The sequence below is a fragment of the Rhamphochromis sp. 'chilingali' genome, assembly GCF_963969265.1.
Source record: "Rhamphochromis sp. 'chilingali' genome assembly, chromosome: 11".
In the NCBI taxonomy this organism is placed as follows: Eukaryota; Metazoa; Chordata; class Actinopteri; order Cichliformes; family Cichlidae; genus Rhamphochromis; species Rhamphochromis sp. 'chilingali'.
Genome location: NC_137938.1, coordinates 35,146,874 through 35,169,131, shown reverse-complemented (window position 1 = coordinate 35,169,131; position 22,258 = coordinate 35,146,874). Strand labels below are relative to the sequence as shown.

At 38.9% G+C, this 22,258-nt stretch overlaps 2 protein-coding genes across 4 annotated transcripts; both read right to left on the bottom strand.

Annotated features, from left to right (window-relative positions):
- Positions 1–2,903: 2,903 nt before the first annotated feature.
- On the bottom strand, positions 2,904–16,641 carry notchl (notch receptor, like). The gene is made up of 12 exons (XM_080895752.1): positions 16,528–16,641; positions 16,076–16,450; positions 14,834–14,978; positions 13,793–14,125; positions 12,252–12,463; positions 11,683–12,007; positions 10,169–10,344; positions 9,077–9,138; positions 8,692–8,815; positions 6,848–6,945; positions 6,330–6,661; positions 2,904–3,842 (listed from the first exon to the last, which is right to left on the bottom strand). The coding sequence occupies exons 2-12, from the start codon at positions 16,125–16,127 to the stop codon at positions 3,332–3,334; spliced, it is 2,370 nt and encodes a 789-aa protein (XP_080751878.1). The 5' UTR covers positions 16,128–16,450; positions 16,528–16,641; the 3' UTR covers positions 2,904–3,331.
- Positions 16,642–16,814: 173 nt separating this feature from the next.
- Positions 16,815–21,573, bottom strand: LOC308405252 (uncharacterized protein). 3 transcript variants are annotated; one of them, XM_080895753.1, is made up of 5 exons: positions 21,382–21,573; positions 20,942–21,049; positions 19,817–19,966; positions 18,073–18,675; positions 16,815–17,934 (listed from the first exon to the last, which is right to left on the bottom strand). In XM_080895753.1, exons 1-5 carry the CDS (start codon positions 21,425–21,427, stop codon positions 17,015–17,017), a joined length of 1,827 nt encoding a protein of 608 aa, XP_080751879.1. In that variant the 5' UTR covers positions 21,428–21,573; the 3' UTR covers positions 16,815–17,014. The 3 variants fall into 3 exon arrangements, with proteins under 3 accessions (XP_080751879.1, XP_080751880.1, XP_080751881.1); XM_080895754.1 differs by having other exon boundaries at positions 21,394–21,573; XM_080895755.1 differs by having other exon boundaries at positions 21,233–21,515.
- Positions 21,574–22,258: the final 685 nt, after the last annotated feature.

Here is a 22,258-nt window from a genome sequence, read left to right as displayed (position 1 = left end):
AAATACGCCGTGATTAGAATTAATTGATAAAGTTTTTCAGAAGCTCACTAAAACCTACTACAGGTAGGAATACATCAATAAATGTGACTTTTAAGTTCATCCCTCCACAACTGGTCGCTGAAGATGTAACAAATATAAACATGTATGCATATATTTAATTACTGATTAAGGCATCTAATTTCCTTTAAACGTTTTACTTTTAATACATTTGTAGTAATTTTGGAGATACATGCAGACTGAATGGCGCGTCGCTTGGAGTTTTCCCTAATCCTCTGGCGCGTGCAGCTGCCCATACAAGTGGGAGAGGCACGAGCCTTTGAAATGTGTAATCAGCCCCTCTGAGACTTTACTTGCATATGTGACAAAAGAGCCGCCCACACAGCGTGAAGCTCAGGTAAATCACTCCGACCTTTTAGGCCATTATCCTGTACAGAGAAATGAGATGTGTCCTTATAAAACAGGCTCTGGGGTAAAATGGTTATGAAGACAAAGCCGAGGCATCTTTCAAGTGTCGAAGTTTTTAGCAGTGAGCAAAAATCTGCAGCAAGGAAAAGTCTCATGTTGTTCCTATATTTTTTTCATTAACATTTCTATATTCATGTCTGTAGATATTTGTCTTTTAATCATGACTGTATAACAACAACTTTGTGCACACATGTTTCGCCGACTAAGAGTCAGGAAAGTGTATTCTGAATTTGAGGGAGTGCGTAATTTTTTTAGGCGCATCCTTGAAAACGTGTGAAAAAGGGGACTGATATCAAAAGGTAACAGTAGCCTGTTTGTGTGTTTAATGTAAATATGTAATTTTCTTGTTTTCCGCCTCCTCTCCCAAAGACTCTTCTTTAGGATGTATCACTTCTAACACGTAATAAAGTGAGAAACTATTCTACAGTTCGATTCCCATGAGAGAGAGTTTGGTGAGGTATCCCACGGTAAACGATGGCGATAAAAGTGTGAATATCCATTAAATATTCAGCCAAACTCAATCAACATCAGCTTTTATCTGTTGTTAGATAATCTAAAAGGGATTTAATGTTAATACAACTTTTCAGTCTGGATTTCTGAATTGTTATGAGAGGTCTGCAAAGGGATCTTCAAAAGAAACCGTGACGCTAAATTCCATATTTTTATGCGGGACTCTTTAAATGGTTAAGTTTGGTTAAATGGTCACAAAAATGAGAACCTATTTGGGGATCTTGTGACAAGGTCTAACGTGTGCTGTGCGTGGGAATCCAAGAGTCACCTTTCCTCCAAGAACACTTTGCAAATGAAGTATCAGTTTTAACAGGTAATAAAGTGAAGATTGAGCCTGCTGCTCCACATTCCCACGGCCAGAAAGAGCTGCAAGAAGCAGTTTCCCACTGTCACACTTTTCCAACATTTGTCTACTTAGTGCTGTGTGCCACGACAAATGTGCATCCACCAAATTAAAAGCATTTTTTGTCACATGGTTTGGAAAACACCGGAACACTTGCTTTACGCACCTCTAAGTCTCACCATTAATATATAATCAGTTGCAAATAAAACACATTAGTACTAAATACATCCAAAGTAAAAAATATTTTTTTATATACACTGGCATTAGTAATAGGGTGTATGAGTATATTTGTTAGTAGTAGATAGGCTACCTGATTCCGGTAGAGAGCTTTTCGGGATGACCAGATATATCTGAGCTCTGATACAAAGAAATACACAAAGAAATTTAAATAAATCCAATAATTTTCTTTCACAGCAATAAAACAATAAACGTAAATAAATGTAACTAAATATACAAATTTATGTTGTGACTGTCATGTAACTTAGTGCAGAAATAATACCACATTTTGTGGTGTGCGTAAAAGTGCTTTAACGCTCACTGATTACATTTAATTCCACCTGTTTACAGACCTGCCTTCGCCACGATTCTCTTATCATGCAAGTCATTTACACCTCTGCAGCTGACAAATGCGCCTGGGAACCCAAATGCAGACGTGTAAATGACGTGCACACCTTGTGCTAGTTTTCGGGATGTATCAATTTTAACACTTAGCTGTCAGCGCAACTCTAATTCAGTCTTCCCACAAATACGCTCCTTCATCTGAAGAAAGACATTTATAAAAAAAAAAAAAAAAAGAAGAAGAAGAAGAGGAAAACAAACGGAGAGAAAAATATTTTTTGTTCTGATTTAATTCAATTAGTAGAAAAAAGTCAAGAATGAAAATGACGATTTTTGTCTTTTTGTCAGTAGAAATCAAAACAGTTCCAATTGTAGCCAGAATTTCGAGTATAACAACAATAATTAATAAATAAATGAAATCTGTGCTGAGAACCATTCATCTGATAATTATTTAACTTAAAAATAATGAGACCAGAATATCTGCAGGACGTTTCCTCGGAGCAGTAGCTGCTGGCCTTGGACGTCACCAGAAAGAGGCCAGTGTTTTACGCATCACTGCCTGTGCAAAAGTGAAAACCTCGCACATCTCATCATAACTCATTTCTGCAGTCCCAAAAGCAGAATCTGACTGTTATTAAAAACGTCATCAAAGGCGATTCAGTTTTTATGGTATTTTACAATTATAGTGATTCTGGGAGCCGGTGGGGGGTGGGACGATTGAAGCAAACATTTTAAGCAGTTTTAATCTATTTTTTTATTGTTCACTCTATGCACGCAGTTTCATTTAATTAAAGTTATTTTTGATTTCAGTTTTTAAGTCCCCGGGTAAGTACCAAGAGTTGTTTGAGTGCTGCTGCACAGTTGCAGGACTTGCTTCTACAAAGACTTTGGTTTTATCATTAATGCTTGATGATCGTGAGTTGAAAAAAGATGATAGATAAAGGACTTATGATAACTTAAGAATGCGCAGACTGTGGATGTAAATTAACGAGAAAAAAAATCTACAACATGTCAACAAAAAGTCACTTTATTGCATGCATCCCTGACATCTCTGTGCAGCTATGCATGTGTTATTCATTTATTTTTCCTTGAATATTTCTTCAATGAATACCAGCTGTTGCATATTTGAGTAGAATTCATCTTAGACATTCAGTTTTATTATTTACAAAATCTGAACATGCCATATAAGAGAACATTTACAACAGTATCCCTCAATCTTAACAAAACAAGAAAACAATTATTTACATGAGGCTGATTTAAAAAGAAATAATTAAAAAAGAGGTAATAAGGGAAGGAATATCTCTCTATGCTGTTGTGTATTAGTCTGACACCAATCCACTTAAGAAGCAATGGGCAAAGAAACACTGGATACAAACAATTAAAGTCCAGCTTAGGGCTTTGCACCGAATGACAAACTAAAACTGGGTGTCTCTAAAGGAAGCTGAATTTCCTTTCCTACAGGGCTGTTTGTGTGGAGTCACTCATGTTGTTTAACCTCTCACTTCTGGACTTCTGCTCCGAGTTTGTTGAACTCAGTGCTGCTTGCTCTACTCTAATAACACTGTCTCCGTTTGCAGCCGGCTGGTGTTCTGGTGGGGTAGCAGTATCGGTGGGAGGGGAAACAACTACTCTCTCTACGGGCTCATTGGGTGCTCTGTCTGACACTATAAGGTAATTGGGTTCTGGATGGTGGGCGCTAGAGCGGCGCTGCAGTGCATGCTGGGTGCAGGAAAAGGAACGCTGCCGAGGGGCAGGCTGGGGGGACAGGAAGTGAGGCGTGGCGGCTCTGGGGACTTCCTGATGCCTGTCACGGTCCTCGTCTTCTGATGTTACCTCTTGTAAGGTGCTGATTGGCCGAGGGGAGCGGCCCATGACCCGTGGAGGAACGAGAGCTGTTGCTGACTGGTTGAGCTGGGGTCGCCAGTTCTGAGGAGGAGGGTACTGCACTCGGCCCATGGACCAATCACTGGCAAGACAAGAAGGTCATCATAACATTAGACAGCATAAAAACAAACAAACAAAAAAACCTAAAGAGGTCTTTGGGAATGAACCCTTAAAACTGGAAATAACTGGTATTTTTGCAGTTCTGGGTATGGACATCAAAGACTTCACGTTTTTGGTGTAAAAGCCTGAAATAAGGTCTTGGTTAACACAAACTTATGTCCAAATGAATGTCTACATCTTCATTTTTTCTTCTGCAAATTCATAAATAACATAAAATAATGTCCCACTGATTAAATTTGAAACTTTTACATAAATAAAATATTAATTTAAATATTAATGTGCCAGTTTTGGCGACTGAAACAGCAATATATTATCTCTATTTTACTCAGTGCTAATTTCTGGGTGTCTCTGTTGGTTCAAAGAACTTATACATACACATGCAGCCACGGATGCACCTGGCTAAACCAAGCTAGCAGGTGTTAGCTGATAACTTAGCATTTCACCCATGTTGTCATTTCTTACCCCAAGAAAACAAAGATGGCAACAGCCAAAACATTCACACTGACGCACAGTGGCCATATTTTATTTACAGTCTATGTTAACAATATCTTGGATGAAAAATCAGCTAAATAACTTTAATTTTGTGACTTCAGCGTATCATCGAATGAATCTCCAAAGAAGTTCAACTATAACTACAGGAGATATTCACATTTGTTTTTATTTTCTTTGTTTTTTATGTGTTAAAATCATTATCTATTTTATTTTATGACATATTATCTCACATTACCAGGCCCTTACTATGCACATGTGGGAATATTTGCTAAAAGGTAGGTTTTATTCCCACTGCTGTCAAGTGCTTGCTCAAATGGGGTCGTTTGATTGTTGGTGTTTTGTATTATTATAGGGTCTCTACTAGAGATGGACCGATCCGATATTACGTATCGGTATTACTGGATCGGATATCGGAGAGAAATAAAAAATGCAATCTGATCCATTAAATATCAGGAAAACACCTCACAAAACTTGCGACATGGCATAACTCAGCTCATAACCTTAGCACGTCGGAGCAGTATGCTTCACATGATAGAGCGGCTGTGGCGTGCGAGAACTCTCGGCGGTCTGGTTGAGCATTTGAAGCCTTGCTACCAAACCAGCATTTCATCTCCGAGAAAGTTATCCCAGAGAGAAGTAAAGCAAGTGTGTAAGTTTCATCTCTGAATGTTTGTAAAGCATTCCCACGTTAAGCTTAACAACCGATATATGGAGTGACTGCTTCTCTCCCTCCCTCTCCTGCTGCTACTTCAATCATGAAACTGATCAATGATCAGCTGATCGGCTTTTCTGTCGCGAGTCCGTCTCTCTTGTTAGTTTATCGCCCACTTTGCGCCAGAAAGAGGAAACCAGCGGCTGAACAACAGCAGCAGCTTGATAAGCTGTTGTTAGAATTTATTTAATATTACTTTCTACACCAGGATCCTTTTCTACGTAGCTGACGCTGGTAACTGTGCAGGGGCGGATCTAGCAAAGTTATGCAGGGGGGCAGGTAGGGCATTAACAGAGAAAAGGGGGCACAAAGACATACTTTTCTTTCTTATTCTCAGTTAAAATGTCTCGCTTTTAATAAATAATTATCTGAATCTTACACTCAAAGTTTTAATCTGATGTAAAATGTATAGATGTCCATTACTGTATATAGTAACTGTTAAGTCTAATATACCTAGTAATATCTAGTAAGCTATAGTACTTTTTCCTTTGGGAAGGTACCATCTGTGCAGTCTGCAATTCTTTTGAAAAAAGATGTTGAATCTATTTAATTATTGTGGAAAAATAAAAATTTATTGTGAATTTTCTTTACACGTGCATTAAATTAAAGTTGATTGCGTCGATTAAGCATCACGAGGCAGAGGGGGGTGGTTCCCTATTTTTTTCAGCTGGTAGTTGACAACCCTATTAGTTAGGCTGCTTAATATTTCCGCTAAGTACTCTTTAAAACACCAGAATAGGGAGGATGGTGCAGGTTTACGTTTATTACGTTGATCAGTATTGCTGAACTATGAAATATCTTGGGTGCAGTGTATTTTTTGCATACAAGTATAACAGAATAGCTTTAGTGTTTTGTTTTTTAACTTGAGTATGAACTTATACAAAATGCAGCGAGATATTAAAAAAAAAGTTTTATTGATTAAAAAATACACTATATCGGATTCATATCGGTATCGACAGATATCCAAATTTATGATATCGGTATCGGACATAAAAGAGTGGTATCGTGCCATCTCTAGTCTCTACCTTGCAGTATAAAGCGCCCTGAGGCGACTGCTGTTATGGTTTGGTGTATATGAATAAAACTGACTCGAATACGTTACCCTGTTGCCATAACACAAAAATTTCCCCTTTAGAGCCTATGGAGTATCGATCCATCCATCTACCTAGCTAAACCTGTTGATTTAGCTATAAGGCTGGTAAAAAATTCTATACTTTGATCGGCCTTATAATTCCAAAATCTTACTTTTGTACTGGTGGGGTCATATCCCGATGCCCTATGATACCAGAGAAGGAGGCACTTCTTCCAGGCAGGCCTTGTGAGCCCACCCACGGTGAGTACATCAGAGTGCGCTCCTCCCACATCATGTCGCTTCCCGTGTCCACAGGGATGGGTCCTCTCTGGATCTCATGAGCCAACAGGAGTTCCAGCACTTGGTGACGCATTCCCTCTCTGGCCACGTCAATTGGCCGGCGTCCCCTCCGGTCGTGCAGCTCAAGATTGGCACCATGAAGAAGAAGAAGTCTGGCAGTGTCATAGCAGCCATGGAGGGCAGAGAGGAAGAGTGCTGTTTCTCCCTAGCAAAGAAATAATCAGGAATACCACACATTACTTATATTTATGAACACTTAATGCTTCAGAAATTCAAACATAAATGTTACTTCTGTTTGCAATTCAAAACTATAAACAACAGAAGTGATGCTAAATAAATGTCAGGATTAAAAGTCTTCACTTAACACTAGAGAAAATCCATCAGAGCTTACCTTATTGTCTTGTAGGTCCACAGCAGCACCGTAGCGAATGAGGGTCCTTGCTAGTGAGAGGTGGTTTACTGAGCATGCCCAGTGCAGGGCTGATCTCCCTGAGAGAGACAGTGTGAGTGGAGGGGGAGGTTGACAGGGGAAGAAGGGAGGGAGTAAGTCAGCCAGTGAACAACTATTACACAACGAGCCCAGAGGATGAGGAGAGGGAGGATGAAGGCAGGGGATGACCTGCCTCAGCCAAACTGGAAAAGAGATGACGGGATATAAAGGTGGAAGAATAAGAGCTGCAGAAGGAGATAGATAGAGACACAGAGGCCCAAAGGAAAGTAAAAGTAAAAAAAAAGGAAGCATGAACACCAAAGCTAATATGTCCATCGACTTGAGTTTAAGTACTAGAGCACATTAACTTTGTTCTGAGTCAGAGGAGGGCAGCAGGGGAGCTGGAGAAGGAGAGAGAGGAAGTGATGGAGGTCACAGACAGCAGAGGACAGGACAGGAGGGACACAAAAAGAGGACGTGAGAGAGATGGGGTAAGTTACAAGTTACTCAACCCCTCCGTGTGCAGGTGTCAGAAAAAAAATGACTTACTCATGAGCTGTACATGTTTGGGTTCAGGAGGCAGACATCCTCTCTCTTAGTTATTCTGCTACAGGCTCAGACTGCTCATACTCCACATTCCTCTCTTTCAGCCACTGTGCATTGATACACCACTACTGCATGTCTTGTGTATCTCTCTGTACCTTTCTTCCATCTATCTCTGGGTCAGAGATTTTGTTCTGTAACTGCTGGCTCACAACTGGGCAGGTGTTTACGATTTGCATTGTGTTTTATTTGTGTGCTGTTGCACCCCAGCTATGTCAAGGGAGATTGGCCCTGCTTCTGTCATTGGTTTAATCCTGTTAAAAGGTAGTTTTAGGTACTAGGTTTATTTTTGTAACAGATATCAGAACTTTTACTTTGCCAAGTGCCTAAAGATAACATGTGTTTGACTATATCTCTGCCAGAGGTCTCTTCCTGTTAAACAGAAGTTCTGACTGTCTGATCATTGAAGGTCTCTCTCTGTTTTGAACTGGTGCTATATAGACTAAATTTAAACTTCAATCCACTCTCGTCTAAACAGATATTGCATTTAGACGCGTTCTTTTTTTTTTCATCACCCTGTACTGCACACTGTGAGGTGTGGGGCCACTGCGTGGGTGCATAGACAACCAGGTAAAAACTGTGAAGTAAAACTAATGTGAAGAATTGTTTGTGTTGTTTACTGAACAAACAAAAGTTTGCTGATGCCACTGTGCCGACGATGTGCACGTTTATTTAAGTAAAAATTAATATGGGTTGTGGGGAATGAACTTTGGCCTCTAAAGTGAGGCATGGCAGAAATTTAAGAACCACTGCTCTAAACAATGTAAGTTGGTGGTCCAACTCTGAAGAGTTGTTTGAAATATACAAACTTTGGTGATCCCATGACGTGAACCAACAGACAGTCAACAGTTCTGGTTTGGAGAGACATCACAAAAGGTATCGGCTGTAACGCCATTAAATTTCAAAGAGAGACCTTTTGAGGAACCGTTGTCTACCGGGTACCTTTTAATCTTTCCATTGTTTTTGTTTCTAAACATATAGTTAAAGAATTTTAGAATCATTAGCTTTAATATTTGTCATTTTGACCATGTTGTGTGTGTGTGTGTGTGCTGGAATGGCTTGGATTTTGTTCATTGTTACAACTTTTTCTTAAACCAAATGATTAAAGGAATAAACGTTTAGATTGAAATTCTATTTTAGGTTTATTAGGTTTGGTGTTGAGCCATGTTTTCGTGATAGTAACTGGGACCAGGAAGCATTACCAGTATGATCTGTATTGTTGACTGGCACTCCTGCTCGCAGAAGCTCCAAGACCACTCTGTCCAGCCCACTACGCACTGCTCGGATCAGAACCACAGACCCATCTGGGCCACACCACTCTGCAGACTGCCAACACAACCAAACCACAATGACGAGACACATAATCAATACAAACTCTGTCATAATGCCTTTTTTAAATTTATTTTAAAGAAAAGTTTAAACCTTCTTTTCTAAAATCTTGTTCTAAAGTCAAAACATAAAGAAATCTTCTTAAGTAAAACATGAAACTAAATACACCATCAGAATCTCTCTACAGTCACAGGGCAAAAACTGTTTAAATTCCTGGCATATAATGGCTTCTCGAAACATTGACATAATGAAACTGACCTGCTGAGGAGGACTGAGCAGAGGAGGAGGCATGGCATTCCTCTCCCAACCTCTAGGTGGAGCTGAGGGAAAGCAAGCAACGTTTCAGGGTTAAGGACATTATAAAAACAGGAAATGTATAGTTGTCACGAACATTTTATGTCCCACAATGCAATTTCGTGCTGCAAAGTGTGTTTGTATGAATCCTGCTTTACTATAAACTTTATTACTTTACTTTACTTTATTAATCACTTTATTCACTTTACAACAATAGTCTGTGAGTTTAGCTGTGAGATACTGAAGATACTAAATAGAGTGATTCTGGGTCTGACAGTGAATACAGTTTGAATTTCAGCTTTGTATGTGTGACATCTGTGGTGAAATGTTCAGCCTATAGGTGCAACAAATTATTATTTTTAATAATCATCTGGATAAAAATAGCTTAAAGCTCCCAAGTTTACTTTAATATTTTACTTTGAGAAACTACCAAAGCAATCAAATGCAAAAATATCAAATGAAAAACATTTTGGAGAAACTGGAAACACAGATTTGCTCTTTGAATCATAACAGTGATCTTTTCTGCTGCTGAGGTCCATCAGAAACCAGCATTTTGTGACTACAGTTGAATAAATTCAAATTCAAATTTTATTTGTCACGTACACAGTCATACACAGTACGATATGCAGTGAAATGCTTAGACAACTGCTCGTGACCTAAAAAAAAAGAGGCTATGAATAAGATAGGAAATAAATATGAAAAATTAAAAAGGGTAAATTTAACTAGGAAAGAATAAAATATAAATTAAGGTTAAAAATGAAATAACTGTACAACACAATTTAGAATGAAGGGTAAATTTAACTGGGAAAGAATAAGATAAAATATATAAATTAAAGTTGAAAATAAAATAACTGTACAACAAAATACACAATACACAGTATAGAACTATATAAGAATGTATTGTGTATTGTGTATTTTGTTGTACAGTTGTACAGAATAATGACAGATTTGATTACAATATCTGCCATATTCTTTACAGCAATAGAATTTATGGTATATAGAGATTACTAAGCCAGATAGTCAAGCAACTGAGACAAAATACTGATGTTTCCTTACACTGTATAGCTCTGCGGGGCTGAGCGGCTCCAGCACGGTAGTGTTTCTGCTCCTGGGTCCTGTGGTCACAGATGGAGGCATCGTCCTGACGTCTGGGGCATCTCACACTGAGGTCCTCCATTGAACTCTGAGTAAAGTCTGTGTCACTTCCTATATCCTGGTCCCTCTTAAGAGGCCTGAAAACCAAAGCACAGTTTTGATACGGCACACTGAAAACTGCAGTAGTTTTCATGTGGGCACATTGTGTTTTCATGTCCTTTGCTTTACTTTCTTATTTTTCAGCACAGTTAAGAACAATAATATATTATGCAAATATCGGCTGATATGAAACAAAGGTATTCATGCAGAAATGAAGAGGATATCACTGGGATGTCTCAGGTCCAGAAATATCAAATGTTCCTGTTTTCACCATAAGCCCAGTACTATATCTTAACTATGGGTACAGTTATTGATTATATGCTGTTTCACCTAAGCTTTTGATTATATTTTGAGGTTAATCAAGACTTAAGTAGAAAATATATAAGTTAAAACATATTTAAAAATGCCCTCTATGATTTTCTACATCAAATACAATGTTTAACTTGACTAAAAACCAGAAATCCTCAAACTAGCTAATATAGAATGATAATATTTGAATATATATGTATCTAAAGCCCACTGTTACGCAGATGATACATGTTCACAGCTGAATTATGATTAGTCATAGATGGGAATCATTTAAGCGTTGATGTTCACCACTATTATGTAATGAAGGTAAAATCACTGCAGTCATGGACAAAACTTGTTTTCTGCAAGGAACAAAGTTCTTTGTAAAACTTTGTCATTTGTGCATGCATAAATGCATAAATGACTGGTGTGTCTGCGTGTGTGCTTATGATGTTTTTTAACTTTATGTATGTTTTACTGTTTATCAAATATTTCCGTATCTCACCTAACAAAATATTTCCTTTTTTTGCCTGCTATTTTGAATCAAAACTTGGTAAGCATCTAAATCGGCTTTTTATCTGTTGTACAGGGGGAAAAAATTGTTAATTCACAAAGGGGAAAATGAAAATATCATAAATAATAAAATAAAAAAGCAGTTGTCTAATTCTATGAATTCCTTTCTATATTTAGAAAAAACATCTTAAACACTTGTTATTTACATATCAGACACACAGACAATTTTTTAAATGAAATCTTGTAAACAGTTACCGAAACTTAACTGGCAGCTCTTTTCAAAACTCCTGACTCCTCTTTTATTAAAAATTCTGCTTGCTGCAATCCTACAGCAATTCCTGTAAGAACAACATGGTCTAGTTTTACTCTTCACCAACCACTGGTCACCTACCTTTAAGAAACTGGGAATTGTGTTTCAGGGCAGGATTAGATGAGAAAATGTACCAGGGTGAAAGTGAAGTGACATTCAGCCTTTGTAATAATTATACAGGATGAGCTCTCTCTTGTTACTGAATGCAATGACATCATTCCGGAGATTGGCAGACAAAACATCCTCTCAAATGAGCTCCACTCACCGCATTCGCATGGCATCCTCCCCTAGCGGTTCCCTCCTTCTCTTTTTTTCTGCTTCCTTGGCCTTTTTCTTTTTCTTCAAGCTGACCTTATCTTTCTCTCTGCTGGTTCTGACCCGTTGTTCTTGGTGTGTAGCATGCTGTATCCAGGCCTTGGCTTTGCTGTCACTGTCGGTGACTTTAGACCGGTGCTGCACCCTGTCAGTACTGTTCCTCTTTGCCCGCTGCTGCCTCACCCTCCTCACTACCAGGATTACCACGAGAGGCAGCAGCAGCAGAAGCCCAATAGCTATGGCAACTACGGCCCAAAGCCATGCGGGAGTCGGCTCTTTAAATGAAAAAATTCAAACAATAAAAGAAGACACAAAGACAAAAAAAAACACTTGAAAAAGATTCATTTTTATCTTTTTGCTTGTATCTATTTATATCTGAAATATGAAACACATCAACAAATCTGAAAATCTGCACAAAATGTACACACTGGAAACACAAAGGTGTTTTATAGTGTTTTGTTTGGATGAAATTCAAAGCTGGAAATGTGCGTGTGTGGGAGACAGGACATGTGAGCCTACCTTCAACTTCCTTTTCCTCCTCTCTGCTTCCTATTTCCTCTCGGACACCTCTAATGCTGATGACGGCATCCAGCTCTGAGAGGTTGGGGAAAGAGGTAGGTTTTAGTTCCTTTACAGCACGCAGGAAATTTGCGGCCTCAGTTGCATAAGGGAAACAGGTAGAGGGTGAACGGGAGCATGGCCTGTTGTCCACTTGGAGGAAAAGGAGGGAGCTAGGAAAAAGAGAGTAAGAAATGATTGGAAAAAACATGTATGTCATCTTTGAGCATTGTTTTATATGTATTTTCGCATGGGTAAAATTACCTTTGCAAAAAGTTATACTCTTTCAACAAAATAAATTAAAGAAAGAAAACAAAACACAAAGATAATTTCAAAACAAATAAAGCTACAAAGCTCAATTATGACTGGCTTATTGTAATTAATGGAGTTCCCCAAGGTTTTATGTGTGGCCCACTTTTTTTGGTCTTAATTGTGTTAATGCACAATGATCCAAAACTTTTATGGAGAATATGGAATTTCACATTTCTGTGAATCTTCTTTCCCAGTTACTTTATTTGCTTTAAATATGTTCAAGTCTTAACTATATAGATTAAGGACCAGATTTACTAACACACTATGCCCCAAAACTGGGCATTTACAAAGAGAGTGTAGTGACATGATTGCATCTAAGAAGTGGGAACACAGACTTACTCTGTTGTATATATATATTTAGGAGTTAACATTTAGGGAGGAGAATATTTAAACCAAGCATGTGAACGGATTTACTAACTACTCCAACATTTAAAGCAGAAAACAAGCATGTCTTATTTTTTGCACTTGATACTGAAATGAATTGACTGTGCCTGTGTTTAGAAAACAGTATAACTGTAAATCACCTAAAAGACTAACCACAGCTACAGTATTTGGGGAATGGGATATGCTATTTTCCCCTATTTAGCTAAGAGCTAACACTTTATTTTTTGAATGCAAACAAATTTAAAGTTACAGATTTTTCTACATCTCTGACACATAGCCTAATCTCTAACTGAAATCAAATGGATAATTCATTAATTCTACTCTACCTCTAAGCTCATTTGTATATTTTTGTATTTTTACACAGATATTCCTAAATAATTGTACTTTTGCTGTGTAATCTTATTTTACACAAATAAGGATATGTGAAATCACAAGAGGAAAAATAGCCTCAATTTCTTCAGCTTCAGGCTCTTGGATGGTCTACAGGACAAATGTAAACAGAGTGATATCTATGGCAAAGGTAAGAGTGAGAAAAATATAATATTTATCTTTCTTTTATAATACAGTTATCGATACTCTGGTGCCAAATATCAACATTTTAATTAGAACAGGACTTGACAGGGCCACTTACTCCTTGTGGTGGTGCAGATTTGCATATTTTTAGAGTTATTATTGTGTTGCTTTGTCTTACATTTTTTATGTTGCCAGGCCAAAATGTCTCTTGTTACATAAAGGTTAAACAAAGAACATGCACTGTTTTTGAAACTCCCAATCACAATGTCAGAAACATTTGTCTCAGTACCCACCCATCTGAGTCTGCTGGTGACGCCTGCGCCAGCATGTTAGCAAGCTCCTGAGCATTAAAGTCGAACAAATTCCTGGTGGTGGCGAGGGGCACGGAGTCTCTCAGCTTGAGCGGTGACAGGAGGAGGACGCTGAGTGCCCAGAGCACGGAGCTGTTGAACGAGGCGCCACGTTGATGTGGGAATCGAGTGTGTAGGATCAGGGTGCCTTTAGCCCACACGGGGCTCTGGTGTTTGAAGCATTCGCTGCTGTCCCATCCACAGGCCGCACTATCACATCCCTGATCACAGAGGGAGTTGGCAAAATGATCACGGCAGTAGTGAATGTGGCCCGGGCTGAGAGTCATGATGAGAGCGGAGAAAAACAAAACAAAAAAAGAATAGGTGATCTAAGAAATAATCTCAACTCAAGGTATACTGAACAGTAACAGATAACAGACTACTTGTACTAAGGTTACTTAATGTTTTCATTTATTCTACTTTTATAGACACCTTTGTGCTGCCTGGATCTCTTTAGTATTGTAGTTTGTATTAGTGTTTTTTTATAGTTTCATTTTTTTTTAAAGACTGAACACTAAACTTCCATAAATGATTATAAAAGTAATAATCAACAGGTTTTACTCTTAGATTACATTGATTGTTTGTATTTCTTGGCCCAGTTTCTTTTCCATAAGGTTTTCTTTAACATAAAAATAAAAGGTAACCACAATAAAATGAGGAAAAGATGAAGAAGAACAGGTGATATTACCTCAGTTTAAAAAGCAGAGCCACAAACTACATCTTAGTTGATCAAATATTTATAAGAAGCATTAGAACACAGTACATAAATAAGCTGTTATGACTGTTTAGTGCGTCACTATCTTATTACCTTTTTGTTTCATGATATATGGTTAATCTATCTGTTCCTACACCCAAATATTTTGAAAAAAATTATATTTATATATATGCCAAAGTTGTTTTGAATTTATCACTAAGTTAAAAAATATTTGTAAGGGCTCTGAAAGTCAGAGGGCTGTAATGAAAAGAAGAACAAAAGTATTTTACTTGCAGGGAACCCTGTCCTTCAGGCAGTCAAAGCCGTCTCTGAGACACTCAGGGTCCGTACACTCTCTGTTACACGTCCCATCTGCGAACTTTTCTTTACATTTTCGGTTCACTGGGCAGTGGCCCCATGGATCACCAGATGCAGCTGTGGAGACAGATGCATATTAGACTTTAGAAAAAAACAAACAAACAACAACAACAAAAAACTGCACTACACCACACAGCGTGATTATAGTATTCCTCACTAAATTAAAGAGTATTTGCAGATGTAGTATTTGTAGATCTACTTTTTAATTAATATTTTGTCCTCAAATGAAGCACACATGGGTATTTTAAACGGCAGGTGACTTTTATCAGCAGTGAGATATGTCACAGGTAAATAAACTTCCACAGCTCTCCAGTTTACTATTTTCTGGTACAGCAAAATAGATCCGAGGTCCTAAATTTCAGCTTATCTAACCAGACATTATGCACAGCTGCAGAAAATAAAATGACTGTACAAGCAGTTTTCTCTAACTGTTTTTATCTCCAGACCAGCTCACACACAAATTCAATCCACTCATTGTTTCAGACCCATTAGCAGCTTTTCATAACAATGCAGGTCAAGCCATAAAAGGTGGCTCCTGATTCGTACTGTTAAAGGGAACAGGAAATGAGCCTGACACAAACAGGAAGTTTCCAGGAGAAACGAATAGAAACAGGAAATGGAGTGGGTCGGGAACTTGATAAAGGTCGAAGGTTGTTACTCTGGCAATGAAGAATGTGATGGAGTTGGACAATGGGTTTGGCAGGTGTGTGCGGGACCATAAAGTCATGGTAGAAAAAAAAAGGATAGACAATAGAGCTGTAATTAGACATGTTCACTCGCCAGCAAAGGGAGTCTTTTGGATACGAGTAATTTTACAAAACTGAGCCAGGAAAGATTTAAAAAATATGTATATATACTGCTGACATAAAAAAAATAAAAACACTTTTCATTTTGTCTTTAACAAAACTATGAACTACATTTTGATGCAAGTGTGTTTGTAAACCATGTAAACTTATAAATATTTTACACATTGAAAGAAATATAAATATGTTTGTAACTGAATGCATTTTAAACCCCTCTTCTTTCAGAATGAGCTTTCTGATCATGACATATAGCTACAGGGTTCAGTTTGGTCACTCACTGAGCAGGTGGTGTGTTTCATGTAGGTTCAATAGAAAAAGGAATTCTTTGAATGGGGAAGGGGGGTAACTCACCTTGACATGTCAAGCTCAGTGCCAGAAGAACAAACGTCCTCAGAGCTATCATCTTCAGGCCGTCCCGGTCACCAGGTGCTGCCCCTTCTTCTCAAAAAGCCGTCCTCCAGTCCAGCTGTGTGGTATTATTCCACTACAAACTGCTTCTGATGTGCCAACGCTCAGATGAGACTCTCTATTTCACGTACTGAAAAGACGCTGTAGCTCTTCCGTAGCTGCAGCCCGGCTGCTCAGAATGAATAGTTAACTGTGAGTGAAGTCACCAAATCCCCATCACTGCTGCCACCAACACCTTCCAACTCCACCACCCAGCCCACTTTGTTCACTCGCTCTTTTTTCAGAGGGCCCTGCGGATATCTGGACAACTTCCTGCCACTGTGTGGAGAAGAAAAGGAAGGGCGATAACCATGTGTGCATGTATTTGTGTGTATGCGTGTGTTTGTAATTCTTACTGTGACTCAGGGAGCTGCTGGGAGAGCCGTTACTTCATATTGTGTAAAAAGCAGCAGGGCGTGACGAGACAGATTGGTTTGGATTTGATGATTTCACACATACACACATCTGGGGAGTCCTAACAGCTTGACTGTGACTGCTCTGCCTTTGAAAGAATTCTGGAAATACTTCTGGTAGCTGTTAATATTTAATTCACAAGGGAAAATATCAACTTTGACACTTGAGTTGACTTTGACCTTTTACATCATACATATCGAAACGATAAAATAGCAGTTTTGTTGTGCTCTAACAAAATGATGCTCCAAATAACACGAACCACTCGGAGGCCTCAAAATGAACGTAGTGCTTAAATTGTTTCAGCTACATCGAGACAACTACACTGCTTCAAGAAGTGCAAATATAAAAGAAGGATCCACCATCAAGTCTCAAACAAACGGTGTATAATACAAAGTTGGTATTAACTTGGCAACAAACACCAACATTGGTCTACGGGTCACCAACTCTCTCAGGTTGTTGCCCTGGAGCTCCTCTTTCCAAGCAGTATTCCTCCCAAAGCTCATTAAACAAGTTTCCAGTTCCACCAAAAGAACAACACTGGTCCTTTTTGGAGTCACACAATCTTAAATTCATTTTTTTAAACACAGCACAGAAAACCTGGCGTGAAAGCGGCGCTGTCTTCTGATCCATGCAGTGGCTGTAGTAGTACCTGTAGACCTCGGACATGTTTGAGAAGACTGGCTCCAGACAGAGCTTAGAGGTGGACGTTCCACCACAGGAAGGTGACACTTTTGGTAAACTCTCTAGAAACTCCTTCAGGACTATATGCTCAGAAGCTTTACGGGATTTCCTCTGCATTCGCTTCTTACTGTTCTCCTCCGAATCGTCTAGCTGGGAGGCATTCTGGGCCCAGTTAAGCACTGACCACTCTCCAATCCCCAAAGTGGAGAGGAACATTTTTTTGCAAACTTGTTTTTTATCGCCATCTGCTATCAAATGATATCTCATTGAGACTGATCTTCTAGACTGAGTCCACGGTGCACGGGTTCTTTCCACCGGATCACAGTCCACAAGCCCAGCCACATAGACCTTCCTCTGAGTCCAGTTCATACACTGCCAGAAAGCAGTGAACAGCCCACTCCGCGTTTCGTCACTAAAGTCAGCACAAAAGCGGTTCGATGCCCTTTTGCAGGCACCGGATGTGCATCTTGGCCCCATTGACCTTTGAGCTTTAGTAATAGCGGCGCCATCTTTCTTTCTCTTGCTGGTGTACGGTTTTCCCTCCATCCTGAGTTGCTTCTGACGATTTTGTTTCCATGTTAGTGGTTTTGCAACTCTGGATTTCTTTCGGATTGCCCCCTCTTTTTCTGGTAGCCTGTTTTTGTCTTTGTCAGTTGCATTCATGTGTTCTGTAAAAACATGGGAACCTTATTAACATGCACGTATCATTATTGAGATATACCTCATTGCTTCTGCCAAAACTTGTGTAAATCAGGTCAACGAGTTTATAAAGTAACTGATAAACAGTCAAAGAAAAAAACACTCACCTTGAGTAACTACTGCAGTGTTGCTGTCTACAGGAGGGGCAGTCACAACTGGCTTTTTTTCTGACTTGCTCTTGTTTGATTCAGTCTTTTCTGTTGCCCAGTTGAGCACAGACCATTCTCCAATCCCAAGCGTGGACAGGAACATGTTCTTACATACTTGTGTCCGTTTGCCATCCACCATCAAATGATAACGAAGTGATACCGATCTCCTTGAAGGCAACTCCGCAGCCCGAGATCTTTCCACAGAGTCACGATCGACTTGTCCTGCTACATAGAGCTTTCTCTGAGCCCAGTTCATGTGCTGCCAAAATTCATTGAACACCTTCTTCCTTGTTTCTTCAGTAATTTCACTACATAGCCGATTTGTCGCTTTTTTGCATGCATCCGAGGTGCATCTTGGTCCTATGGCTCTTGGGTGTTTGGTTACAATCTCACCATCTTTCTTGCGTTTGCTTACATATGATTTTCCCTCCATCCTCAGCTGTTTCTGCCTGTTTTGCTTCCACTTTAATGGATCTGCAACTTTGGCTTTGGTTATTTTTCTGACAGCGCCTGCTTTATCCAAATTGGTGTTTCCATTTTGGGCAACTGTATTAAGATGTGCTGTACAAACAGATCAAAAAACAGAAAAACATTTTTGTTGTTATTTTTCATTGCTAGCACTGGAGGTCTGGGATTTTTCAGAAACAATGAAACAATGAAACAATCATTCAAGTTTAAACCCTCAAAATCTTTTCTCAGAAATATTGGGGATGTTTATTGGTCTTATTATTATTCTGATAGCACTCAAGCATTTCAGTTGAATGTTCATGGCAAAGAGACCAATTCTGAATACATTAAGAGAGGGAGATGGAGGGCAATGTACTCATCCCTAGTGAAAATTGGGTAAAAATGTGTCAACTGCAGTGGACCATAAAAGTCTCCAATACATGGCGAGAGTTTGGATGGAGACACTTAGTGAGATATTTTATTACACCAATTCAAAAAAGGCACCGAGGAGGTCGCGACTTATGTTGGAGGCTTTGTGGGACCTCTGGAGCTAAACATTATCATATCTTCTGGGGATGTAATGTAATTTTGGTCCTGTATGTGTAATCATATAAATTTTGTTTATGGATCTAAAATCCCCTGTTCATTTCAGTGTATATATTTGGGAGCTGTAAACACGCAAAACTGGAAGAAGTCTGATATGAGACTGTTGGCAATTCTATTGATTGCTAGCAAAAAAGCCATTACAAGGAAATGGTTAAAGGTTGAACCACCGTCACAGGAGGACTGCATCAATATAGTCAACGAAATCTACATTACGGAAAAACTATCATTCACTTTGAGGATTCACAGTGACAAGTTCTATGAGCAACGGTCAAAATGAACCAAATATGTTAAACCAATAAGATCTGACTTTTTGTAAGGTTCTGGAACTACGAGTGATACATGGATTTCGGGGACGTCTAGGCCCGGTGGCGCTGAAGCAGCTGACTTTTCTGTTGACCCAAATTAATTTAACTATATACCTAAAAGTATATATATTAAATAATAATGGATAAATGGATAATAATAATAATAACAAGAATAATTATAAAAATATTATTATAATAAATAATCCACCGGTGTTACTGAAAATTAAAAAATATATATATATATATCAATTGAATGTTCACAAAATTAACTTTTTATAATACTTGCATGCACACTTATACATCCAAGTAAAGGTGGATGTACATTAACTCTTATCTGTACTTACTAGTGTCAGCACCCACAGGTGCTTGGTGATGTACAGGAAATTGGGAGATCATCTGCTGCTCAGATATTGTCATTGAGTGGGACCGTTTTTTACCCACTCCATCTTTGTCCATGTCAGATTTCCTGCTTGCATCACCGACATGCAGGTGGTCTATGTAGAGAAGCATACATTGTAACAAGCAGCAATGAGTTGACTGTCCAGAATTCTGTCAGCAGTAACTCTCCCCCTAGTCTCCACATGTAATTGTGCACACATCAACAGCCTGTTTTACATTGTTGTAGCCCACATTCATGTTCAGTAAATATGTCTGTTTGTATGAAGCTTTGTTTTGTTCTGTTTGCTTGTATCAATGGCTCTGTGGATTATTGAGTCATTTATAGGCTCAAACTCAGGAGGCAGGAATTGAACTCAAAATGAGCTTTAATGTTGATTTCCCAGGTGATAAACAGTCCAGAATCCACAAGACAAGTTACAGAAAATAGGACATCTATACATCTACACAGTAAATACAAGGGCTACAAAGACAAGGAACAGGTAGCTGGAGGGATGAATCAATAAAGGTTAAAAACACAAGACTATACAGAAATAACCCTAAAAAAAGAATATTAACAAAAATGAGAAACAAAGAAGTGAAACCCCAGATACTCAGAAGCTACTAATCAACTGTAATCAAATAGACACTGACATTGACCCTTAAATGAATAAAAATAATCATTTAAAAGTGTAAAACATGCAAACACGTTTTTTTGTGCCTTACCTTGTATATTTGTGTGTTCTGTGACTGGTAAATAGTCACTCGTGCCCCACAGGAATATTTGAATATGAAATATTGATATCATGTTGGTAACACAAACTGTGTACTAAAGATAATTCTTCTCTTTGTATGGCTTTGGCATACTTGGCATACAAACCCTTTTCACTTCCCAGCACTCACATTTGAAATGTAACATCCTTGCTAAACAAAAATATACTACTAAACCTATACTTCTTATTTGAAGTGACCAGAGTGGCCTGGGATTATGTTACAATTTGTGAATTGTTTAAGTCTGCCTCTGCTTGTTAGGACAGGTGAATACCTGATATTTTTCACATTTCATTAAACATTGCATGAGCTCATATACCCACCTGGTGGGATGTGATGGTGCCCAAAAGTCTCAGGGACTGTGGGTCTGTGGACTGGGGTTTCGGGGGTGGGTTTGGGAAGAAGACCAATATCCTCCATTGCTGCAATAGCTAAAACATGAAAAAGAAAAGAATTATTATTGTATTTTACGATTGATTTTAAAATCGCATTTTCTCCAGCCATCTTTCTTTCCCCTCTTAGGTCATCACTAAAATCAGCCTGAAACCCCGTCAGCGCAGCTGTTTACTGTGCACAACAAACCCATGTGGCCAAATCCAGATGTTTTAGCTTACGTAGAAGTAGGCGTTGCTGGGCCTGAGAGTCACGGAAAAACTGCAGATCGAGAAGCTGCTCCTAACGCGGTATATCTGGCTAAGCTCTCACCCTTCATGCAGGCTGAAACCTTTAAAACGACACATTTCTGGCGTTCGTGTTTGCTTACACAGCGTTATACATTTGAAAACGTCTCGTAAACCCGTCGCTTCCATCCAGACCAGCTCACAAATGTCCCCGCTGCCAACTGTTTACTCCATCGCGGCTCTGGCAGCGAAACTCCGCAGCAGTCAAATCAGTTAACTCGACTTTTATTTGGCTAAATGTTCATAACTGTATGCTCTGAGGGGCTTCTCACAGGCAGCTGCCATGTCTGAGCATGCGCATCCAGGCTTTCCAGGGTACATATACAAGTGACTTTGGTGTGACAGTTTATAACAGAGATGGGAGCTCAGTTTCACAAATGTATGAATCACATATGTGTAAAGTTACGCCTTAATTTCAGCCAAAGGGAAACAAAAATGAATATTATTGTTGCAAATCCCATAAAGTCTTCTGACAGTATTCTGATGCAGGCCATCTATGCAAGGATTATTTATATCATTCAATTCTGCGGTTACAAAGAGATTAATTGCTTTAGTTTGCACTAGAAGAACAATGACAACAATGTGCCATGTCTAACAACATGTAAATATGCTTTTATATACTGAAAAAAAGACAGTGTAAGAGCATAATTCTCCATAATAATAGGTCTAATGGGTCAACATAAGGGTTCAAATTAGAATTATTCAGTGGCTGCTCTCAGTTCAATATTTACCATAGTAGCCTATTTTACACTCAACAAAAATATAAACGCAACACCTTTGTTACTGCTCCCATTCCCCATGGGATGGACGTAGAGACCTAAAATTCATTCCAGATACACAATATAACCATCCCTCCCAAACAGTGGTCACAAATCAGTCCAAATGTGTGGTAGTGGGCACATCTGCCATATTGAGATAATCCATCCCACCTCACAGGTGTGCCACATCAGGATGCTGATC

Coding starts and splice junctions, on each gene's coding strand:
- notchl (XM_080895752.1), bottom strand. CDS start 16,127: ATGATAGCTCTGAGGACGTTTGTTCTTCTGGCACTGAGCTTGACATGT. Junction 12,008..12,251: donor GGAGGAAAAGGAAGTTGAAG/GTAGGCTCACAT, acceptor TTTCATTTAAAG/AGCCGACTCCCGCATGGCTT. Junction 6,946..8,691: donor CAACAATACAGATCATACTG/GTAATGCTTCCT, acceptor TGTCTCTCTCAG/GGAGATCAGCCCTGCACTGG.
- LOC308405252 (XM_080895753.1), bottom strand. CDS start 21,427: ATGGAAGCGACGGGTTTACGAGACGTTTTCAAATGTATAACGCTGT. Junction 19,967..20,941: donor GCACCATCACATCCCACCAG/GTGGGTATATGA, acceptor TTCTCTACATAG/ACCACCTGCATGTCGGTGAT. Junction 18,676..19,816: donor ACCTGTGGGTGCTGACACTA/GTAAGTACAGAT, acceptor CTGTTTGTACAG/CACATCTTAATACAGTTGCC.